At 37.0% G+C, this 10,671-nt stretch overlaps 1 protein-coding gene across 1 annotated transcript; it reads left to right on the plus strand.

Annotated features, from left to right (window-relative positions):
• The first annotated feature begins 288 nt into the window (after window positions 1-288).
• On the plus strand, window positions 289-9,799 carry LOC112167131 (ankyrin repeat-containing protein NPR4). Its single transcript, XM_040519612.1, has 6 exons — window positions 289-363; window positions 637-930; window positions 2,759-3,232; window positions 3,352-3,501; window positions 8,653-9,086; window positions 9,174-9,799. The coding sequence occupies exons 2-6, from the start codon at window positions 651-653 to the stop codon at window positions 9,789-9,791; spliced, it is 1,956 nt and encodes a 651-aa protein (XP_040375546.1). The 5' UTR covers window positions 289-363; window positions 637-650; the 3' UTR covers window positions 9,792-9,799.
• Window positions 9,800-10,671: the final 872 nt, after the last annotated feature.

Raw genomic sequence — 10,671 nt, forward strand, 5'->3', positions numbered from 1 at the left:
CCTACACGTTTCCTTATTGTTTATGCTATATGCCCTTTGAACCAGTGCCATTATTTGGCGATCGTCATTTACCTACTCAATTTGCAGATAATCCTTAATTAGTAACTGGAGTACAGGAATTATATATTCCTCCTTGAAATGGAGAAGAAACTTCGATGTTCCTTCGATCATCTAACTTACCATACGTTAGATGATCGGTGTATAAAAATTTATATGCTCATCCAACCTACGCACACATATATATGCTCATCTAACCCTATATATGTAGCTAGGGAACTTTGGTTTTTTGGTGAGAATAATATATATTGAGCCAGCAAAAGCTTGTACGTAGCATCTACTTAATTTGCAACAAAGTTTTCACAGGTAAATTTTTGCAAAACAAAATCGTATATCTATTGCTTGCATGCTAGTACATGAAGGAATTGTTAATTTAGAATCCAAACGTTTGTTTAGGATTTAACTTCTTTTTGTGCCAGACATGTCCAACGGACTGTGCAAACTATCGTATATTGTTATGCAAGGGCTTTCATTACTCATGTGGTTTCATATCTCTGCTAGTGTCTTATGGGTCCCTTTCCTTTTTTGAAACGTTTGTCTCAATAATTTTAGTGTGGTTCATCTTTCTGCTTGTGCAAGTTTCTAGCAGGATCATGTCAGAAGCTCCGTCAACGGAAGCAGTAGGGTCATCGCCGAATACCCATGAAAATTTGCAGGAGCAATCCGGACAAAAAAGACAGGGGATAAGGAATCCACGGGGTCACCGTCATCCATTACCGCCTGGCCTGGGGACGCCAATTATAGCAATCATCAGTAGTCCGCCGGTGAATAATATGTATATGCATGAACCCAATAACACCGCAGATCACCCTCTACGACCACCAACACCAGCACATCCCAATTTCGTCCCAAATCATCAAAATTTCATTTCACGTGGGTTAATTCTTCCCTCCATTTTATTTTCAGATAAGGTTTCCACAGCAAAAGGTTTTTATGGTCTTCATGTGTATACTAGATAACACACGCACACACGCACTTATATTGATCTATTATATTCTAGTTACTTTATTTTAGTCAACTATACACAATAGGAAAGAAACTTATAGTCCTAAATCTCTAATTACATTGCGAATCTTTGTCACTATATTGTTCATGTCAATAATCACTGTCAAGTATAGTGAGTTCTGAAATACTTTTCCAAACAGGAGTGAAACCAGGATTAAAAGTTTGGGGAGTCGAAATATTTTTGTCATCCTCAATATTAAATTGAAGTATATTGAAGGTTGAACAAAGAATTAACCATAGTTAATTACAACCATATTGAAAGTCTTGCCGCATAAGAATTCTATGTTTGATACATATCATTTCCAAAAGGTTGCTTACAAATATTAAGGAAACCAAGTGTGGTATTAAGAGAGGGAAAATATTTGCATCCAAAATCAATATGTACTCTCTTATTTACATACAGTTGACAATCTAAATCTATAATTTAATCGTTCAAAAGTTAAATCAACATTTAAATATTTGATACATATCATTTCCAAAAGGTTGCTTAATTACAAATATTAAGGAAATTAAGTGTGGTATTAAGAAAGAGATCGGAGAATACTTGCATCCAAATCATTATGTACTCTCTCTTATTTACATATAGTCGACAATCTAAATCTATAATTTAATCGTTCAAAAATTAAATCAATATTTAAATGTTTGATACATATCATTTCCAAAAGGTTGCTTACAAATATTTTTTTTTTTTTGAAATGAGGGCTTGGTGCGGTTACCCTCTGCAACAGTTAAATCAACATTTAAAGATCATCTCTGCAACAATTTATTGTAAACAAAAATCGTTTATTCATTCGATTGCATCAAACAAATGAACAGCTATGGTGAAAATTAACATTCTCATGACAACCGTCCATTGGTTTGCTGCAATCGAATTAGTAAATGATTTTTATTTACAATAAATTTTTACAGAGATGTCAATAATGATTTATGTAACATTTGAATGATTAAATTATGAATTTAGATTGCCGACTGTGTAAATAAAAGAGAGTTTAAATGCTTATATATATACCGGGTCAGATGTAAGTATTTCTTAAAAGAGAGAGGAACGATTATATATTATGGGGGCTCAAATATAGTATAGCTTTTTAAATGCTTATATATATACCGGGTCAGATGTAAGTATTTTTCTTAAAAGAGAGAGGAACGATTATATATTATGGGGGCTCAAATATAGTATAGCTTTAATAATTAAGGAAGGTATTCAAAATTGCGTGGTCTGGAACACCCCCACCCCCCCACCACCCAAACACAGTTCCGCCACTGTTACCAACTTCTGTCTGCAAACTCCTCTTTGTCCAGCTTCTTTTTGATGAAATGTCGGTCTACTTCAACATACATGTTGTTATTCAACTAAAAAAAAAAACACATGCATGTAGTTGTAAAAAGATCATTGATTGTAACTGATGAGTTTTACTTGCCCAAAGTGAGTTTCTGGAAACTAGGTGCTTAGTTCCCGGTGCATTCATTTTAAATTTGATAAATGTATGTAATTAGCCTTGCTTCTCGAAAGGGGAAAAAAAACCATTATTTCTGGTGACATGCTCGGTAAGTCACTCCATCTGTTTTGAGAGCATTCAATCTTTTATTTTTTTCCCCCAGCTTTTTCAAGTAATTTGATAATATGGTCTGCTGAAATATTTTGTTTTTGTCTAATGGACTACATAAATCTTATATTTACTGTTTCAAATCTTGGCAGCGATGATAAGAACGGACCTAGTTACCTATGCCTCTCTGCATCTTGCTGCTCTTAACGGTGACTGGATTACTGCTTGGAATCTGTTGAAAGATAATCCGGCAGCTGTGAGGGCAAAAATCACAAAGGGTTCGGAAACTGCTCTTCACATTGCTGCTGGGGCCAAACACACAATGTTTGTGGAGGAGATTGTTAAATGGATGAATAAAGAAGACCTCGAAGTGAAGAATGATGTGGAAAACACCGCCCTTTATTTTGCTGCTGTATCTGGTGTAAAAAGGATAGCTGAGGTAATGGTGAATAAGAATGAAAGGTTACCCCGAATCCGAGGTAGTAAAGGTTCAACACCTCTCCATATGGCTGCATTGTTAGGCCATAAGGAGATGGTATGGTATCTTTACGATAAGACTGATACAATATTGAAAGACAATGATCGTGTGGAGCTTCTTATTGCCGCCATAACATCAGATCTTTACGGCAAGTATAATATAAGTCTTACGAAACTTTCTGGCCAAAACATAACAGAATAAATTTTTGATTAGTTCATGAAGATTTCTAATTCTTGACCGTTGACTCATGATAATTAATTCCAACAGATGTAGCACTGCATATTATCCAAAAGCACCCGGAAATGGCTCTGGCCCGTGATGAGAATGGAGAGACTGCACTTCATATAATGGCCCGAAAACCTTTAGCATATTGCAGTCGACATCAGCTCGAAATTTGGAAACGGTGCTTATTTTCAGGTAAGTAATGTTAAAAATTGGGTGTAATGTCGTAATGAAATATATATATACACTTCTCATTTTACAATCCACACTTTATGTTTTTTTTTTTTTTTGAATAAAGGACTGGTGCGTTTACCCTCAAGTCTTGATTAATGAAACTATCGAATACGGGGGGGAGGGGACATTAAGCTTAAACTCCTGATTACAATAGGCATCTAGAGTATGTCCTGAAATAATATCATAAATTTCTACAAAACTCATGCATTTTAACAAGCACCAACTACCAAAGAGTGCATTACTGACTACTATATTTGCTTTGACATAGCAATGACATAACGGAAAGATAACTCGATATGTAACACAATTACAACATAGCATAATTACCAAATGCACAACTTTCCCATTATGTTGTCGCCAGATGATAGATCTGACGACACTTAGCTTCACCCTACCACTAGGCGGCAGCGACAATTTGACAAAGCAAGGAACTCGCTGCTGACCTAGAGCAGGCAAGGCACTTTGAATGCACACACAGGCACATAACCCGACTAGCCCTACACAACTAATGTAGGGAATTATTGCTCGCATAAAGTGCAACTTAACTAGAAAATGTAAATAAATAAAAACATTGGATAACAAATAACCTAAGGCTGGGCCCAAAAAGGCTCCAACCCAATCTTTAGCCCACCACGGACCCATTAGCAGTACCTAAGCCCAAAAAGTCAAACCAGGAATTGGGCCGTAACCATCCCTCCCGACCTAAGGCAAACGCCTCCAAGTCCACCTCCCCAGCATTGGCGTCGGGCTTCGACACTGTCTAACCATCGACGATCAACGCCAACCAGTACTTGGAAACTCTGCCTTAAGATCCAAAACAATCGTCTAATCACCATCACCAGCCAACCCACCAACCTCCGATCTCATCCATCGAAGCCTGCCCGCCGACCGCCAACACCCACCAGACTCTGCTCTGACCCCGCAAGGTCCCAATCTCCCTCCAATCACAACCTGCAGCCACAACACAGCCAATCTCATCCACTGAGAGAGAAGATGCAAGACATCTCCCGATCCCATCCTCCTGAATTTAGGCACGCCTACCAAACAAGCGACCTGTCCGGCCGCACTAAGCATGCTCCGACTAGGCCAGAGGCTGTCGTCAACACTAGGGCACAGCCGGGCAGGCACAAGCACTGCCAACGGCGTCCTAGAAAGAGAGTTTTTATTCTAGGGTTCTTTTTTGATTTTGGGTTACCATGAGACCTTATGTTTCTTTTTTTAATATGTTAAGTTCTGTTTTTTGTAGTGTAGATTGTAAAAATGTGATGTTAAGATACTAAAAAAAAAACAAATGGAGTGTGGAGTGTAAGATGGAAAGTGTGAATTTTATTACCCAATATATATATGGTCCTTCCACTAAGGGATCCCTTGTGGGACCCACTTTTCGACATCTCGGCCGTTTAGTTTTTAGGTCATAATATGTATAGATCACTTCTGCAAATTTTCAACCAAATTGATGATCACTAAGGTATAGAACTAGATTGAATCAATGGACGAACCAAATATGTCCAACCTGAACTATTCATGTTATAATTGTAAATCGCACAGACGATCTACTCATATAGACATAAAAACTGAACGGGTTAAAATGTGGATATGTGATTAAAAAGTTAGTCTAATAAGGGATCCCTTTTTTAGTCTTTTATAGGGATTGGGCATTAGACCAACTTTTCGAACATATTTTGGTATCTCAACCACTCAGTTTTTAGGTCCTAATGTGTATATCGCTTCGGTAAATTTTCAGCCAAATTGATTACCGTTAAGGCATTCAAAATTGTCATTTAAGATTATAAGTATGAACAGTTCAAGTTTGACAGATTTGGTTCATCCATTGATTTAATCTAGTTTGATACCTTAATGATCACCGATTTAGCTGAAAATTTACAGATGATCGTTAAGATATCAAACTAGATTAAATCAACGGACGAACCAAATCTGTCAAACTTGAACCGTTCATACTTATAATCTTAAATCATCATTTTGAATGTCTTAACAATAATCAATTTGGCTGAAATTTGCAGAAGTAATCTATACATTAGGACCTAAAAGCTGAACGGTTGAGATGCCGAAATGTAATCGAAAAGTTAGTTTAATGCCCTATCCCTAGAAAAAACAAAAAAAGGGATCCCTTAATAGAAGGGCAGATGATCGTTAAGATATCAAACTAGATTAAATCAACGGACAAACCAAATCTGTCAAACTTGAACCGCTCATACTTATAATCTTAAATCGTCATTTTGAATGTCTTAACAATAATCACTTTGGCTGAAATTTGCAGAAGTGATCTATACATTAGGACCTAAAAGCTGAACGGTTGAGATGCCGAAATGTAATCGAAAAGTTGGTCTAATGCCCTATCCCTAGAAAAAAATAAAAAAGGGATCCCTTAATAGAAGGGCCCTATATATATATATATATATATATATATATATATATATATATATAGGATTTTTCTTAGGTAAGGGTATCCTTACCTAAGCTTATGGAATGGATTTCCAGGTTTTGGCCACTTTTCGATCACATATTCATATATTAACCGTTCAGTTTTTAGGTCCTAATATATAGATCATCTCTGCAAAATTTCAGCCAAATTGATGATCGTTAAGGCATCCAAAATTGTAATTTACACGAACGAACCGAATAAGTCGAACCGGAACTGTTCGTGTACATTGTTGTAAATTGCAGTTTTGAATGTCTTAACGATCATCAATTTGGCTGAAATTTTGCAGAGATGATTGCTACATTGGGACCTAAAAACTGAACGGTTAAGATGTGAATATGTGATCGAAAAGTGGTCAAAAATTGAAAATCCGTACCTAAGCTTAGGTAAGGATGTCCTTAGCCAAGAAGGACTGTGTGTGTGTGTGTGTGTGTGTGTGTGTATATATATATATATATATATGAATGTATGTATGAATTATACAGACTCTCACAAGTATATGAATCAATACATCAAAGTATCTATAATCAGATCAATATGTCAACGAAATATATGTAAGGTTGTATATGTATATGTATTCCCTCATGTAATATATGTAAGGCTGTATACATAGACATCTATCCTACAACATATAACTCTCAATTCCCAGGCGTTGAATTTTGTGGATTCTTTTTTTCTTTTCTTTTTTGAAATAAGGACCGGTGCGGCTGCCCTCAAGCCTTGAATAGTGAAACTGCAGAATACAAGGGGGACATAAGGCCTAAACCCTATAGTACCTATGTATTCTAACATGTACCAACTAGCAAAGAATGTTGTACTAGCAATTCTATTTGCTTTGACATAACAGTGACATAACGGAAATATAACTTATATACGAAGCATCAGTATAAATAATGCAGTTTTCCTAATATGTTGTCGACCGGATTTAAAACCGATGACACTTAGTGTCATTCTGCCACTAGGAGGTTGCCCATTTGACAACGACTCACCACCTCTCTAGGTCAGACAAGGCACACTGAGTGTGCAAGCCAGGACCCAACCCACTAAACCCTACCAAAGTTTGGTTAGGCCAACTTATTGAACATAAACAATAACTATTAAGCGAAAAACAAACCATAAAAAATAAATAAAACAGGCCAAAATCCCACCAACAGGAGCCCAAGACCAGAGATACGATCCATTTCTTAACTTCCCCATTAGAGAGGCAGCCCACAGTAGTCAACAATCGCCAGTCCCTCCAGAGTTTCACCACTGCCGCCGTTGAACCATGCCGCTTCATTGCACTTTGAAACTCGACTAATGTCGTCACCTAGATCGTCTTGGAACCCAAATCCCCGCTGGATCTAGGTCTTGCAGTGACATAACCACCACGCCCTGCATCAGTCCTCCAAACCCTCAACAACACGAGGGGAATTGCAGCGTTGTCCCACAGCACCAAACGCGATCTTCTCCACCAAAACCCAGCTCCGCTCCTGCGTCTGTTGCTAGCCTAGGGAAAACAGATCGGATCTTAGCAAGAAAACCCAACGCCGATTGCTGCAAGTTCTCCCCGAGCAAAGCCACCACACCCCACCTCTTGAACTGACTGCGACTCCTCCTCTGACCCATACCGATGGAAGCACAGCATGGGTTTACCGGTCCAAAGACGATGTCTCAAGGATGCACCGCCGAATAGAATCGTTTAGTTTTCTCTAGTGCTCCTCGTTTTTTGGAGAGAGAAATTATCGCACGTTTACTTAATTGGAATGGAAAATAATCATGAATCGGAAACAAGTGGAATGAGAGAAGAAATGAATCGGTATTGATTCCGGAGGATTGATTCCTAAACCCATCTCCCCCTCCTTTGTAATCAAATTCCTGAGTATTTAAGAATTGATTCCTGATAAGGAGGTGGGACCTACATCCATTCTGATTCATTCATGTGTTAGTAAACGCATAAATTCTTTTACCTGGAATTATTCCAATTCCATTATGTGTTAGTAAACATATGAATGTTTTTATCTTGTAATCATTCTCTCCCATTCCAAGTAAGTAAACGTGCCCTTAGACTTTCTTTTTATCCTTGTGGATTCTTTCATAGAACTCAGATTGTTCAGTTAAATGACAGGTTTCAACTGTTCCGATTTGAATTCAAATCAAACATTTGTGTTGCATGGCATAAAATTTCAACAATACCCAACAGTTTCTATACAAAGTTGCAAACTCCAACAAGTAACTGACTTATCCCTCAAGACTTGAAATTTCTTTAAATATGAATCTTGATGCTCAAGTTCTTTCTAATAAAAAACAAACACAGCGGAGAATTGAAGTTGGGAAAGTTCTATGATACATACCAGTATGTCATACTCACATTTACAAATGTGACAACAAATTTGTTGTCATTGTGGTAACTTGAATCCTATTTTGTGTAATCTTAGTTCTATTAATGATAATTACACCACCTAAGACCTTATTACAAATTTTTGAACAAATTTGTTGTCAATATTGAAATTTTTGTTTAACTACATGTAAATAGTGTAAACGAATGTAGTAACTTTGTTCTCAATATTGTAATTTTGATTCATATAAATTGTAATTTTTGTTCAAATAGATGTAAAATCAGTGTATGATAAACATCATAGTATCATAGCTTGTCTCTTGAAGTTGAATAAATTTGTTTAGTTCTATTGCAGTCGCCAATATTAAGGTCACCTGCGAAAAAGGTATCGTGCATGAACTTGTGGAACAGCTGTGGAATAAAGTACTGACATTAGAAATTGATTCAAAGATAAGCGATTTTATTCGATCACCCTCTCGCTTACTGTTTAGTGCTGCCGAATTAGGGAACATTGACTTTTTGATTATACTTATAAGATCATACCCTAATCTTATTTGGAAACTTGATGAGCAAAAGCGAAGCATATTCCACACTGCAGTGGTTCACAGGCAGGAGAAAGTTTTCAACCTCATTTATGAATTAGGTGGAATAAAAGATTTGATAGCATCTTATAAAGATGATGACGATAATAATATGCTTCATTTGGCTGCAAAGCTTGCACCTGCCAATCGTCTGGATGCTGATACTGGAGCAGCATTGCAATTGAGAAGAGAGTTGCATTGGTTTAAGGTCAGTACTTTTCCTAGCCTCTCTACATTGGTATTTAATTTCTTATAGTTTCGATACATATCTAATCGAGACAAGTACAAAATTTAGGAAGTAGAGAAGATTGTCCAACCATTATATAGAGAAATGAGGAACTCTGATGGAAAAACACCTCAAGCTCTATTCACTGAGGAACACAAGGAATTATTACGAGAAGGTGAAAAGTGGATGAAAGGCACCGCATCATCATGTATGGTGGTTGCGACGCTCATTGCCACTGTAATGTTTGCTGTTTTCTCAACTGTTCCTGGTGGCTACAACAATGCAACTGGTCTTCCAATATTCCTTAAATCAAAGGTCTTCATTGTTTTTGCCATATCAGATGCAATATCACTCATCTCCTCTGCTACTTCAATCTTGAGTTTTCTATCGATACTTACATCACGATATACTGAAGGAGATTTCCTCCACTTATTACCAAAACAATTGATTGTGGGGCTTGCAACACTTTTCATCTCTATAGCTACCATGATGATCACATTTGTTGCCTCTCTAGTTATCGTACTTGGTCACGGGTTTATAGGGATAAAGGTTCCAATAGCTTTGGTTGCTGGCATTCCAGTTAGTCTTTATGCTTTGCTTCAATTTCCTCTTCTTGCCGAGATGATCAGTCAAGCATATCTTTCAAGGCTTTCTTTTCGTCGTAGTAACCTTCTGTTGCAGAAGTGAATTTCTCATTCCGATCTTTCTTAGAATATTGTTGGTATTATCTTTTGTGGACCTTTTTGCATGTATGACTGGATCTGTTGTTCATGTCAAATTGTGTGCTTGTAATAATCAAATGCATGAAGGTGGTGTCATCCTATATTTACCCTCAAAACTTCAAGAAATAAGTAGATACGGCATGTGCTTTACATGTAAACATTTGTATAGTAGAAAATAAGAATTCGATGTGTTTGGAATGCTACTATGTATTATTCATCTCCAACTAGGAGGTTAATATAGAGATACAAGTGTAATCCTAATACGAAACCATCTCCCACAATTATACAGAATATGTAATCTACACATACAAGGAAAGTAAATATTTACAGAATATTCTACACTGCCCCTCAAGTTGGTGCATAGATGTCAATCATGCCCAACTTGCCAATCGAGTCATCAAACACTTTTCTTGACACTCCTTTCGTAAGGACATTTGCTAACTGATCTTTGGTGTCCATGAAAGGGAAACGTGTAATACTCTAGAAATTCGTTATTAATTCCAAAATGTTTCATGGGATTAATAAAGTGTTCGTTTGTACGAATTCGTGGTTCGAGGGTGGAGCAGAAGTGTTTCAAACAATTATTCACTTGAAATGTTTCGATTCAAGAATTGACTTTTCGTACGTTTCCATTTTGTGAAAACTTCCTTCACTAAAGTTGTAGAGTTCGTCTATACGAGTTCGTGCATATGCAGAACGCGAGAATCGGAGTTTGTATGAAGAAGTTATAAGGGATTGAAAATTTGGGATTTTTCTATAAATATAGAAAAAAAAATCCGAGATTTGGGGTTGTCCAGCTTATGTCTAAAGACTAGAAGCAGGCAAGCTTGAAGCTAGGTCAAGCA

The sequence above is a fragment of the Rosa chinensis genome, chromosome 5, assembly GCF_002994745.2.
Source record: "Rosa chinensis cultivar Old Blush chromosome 5, RchiOBHm-V2, whole genome shotgun sequence".
NCBI classification, from domain to species: Eukaryota; Viridiplantae; Streptophyta; class Magnoliopsida; order Rosales; family Rosaceae; genus Rosa; species Rosa chinensis.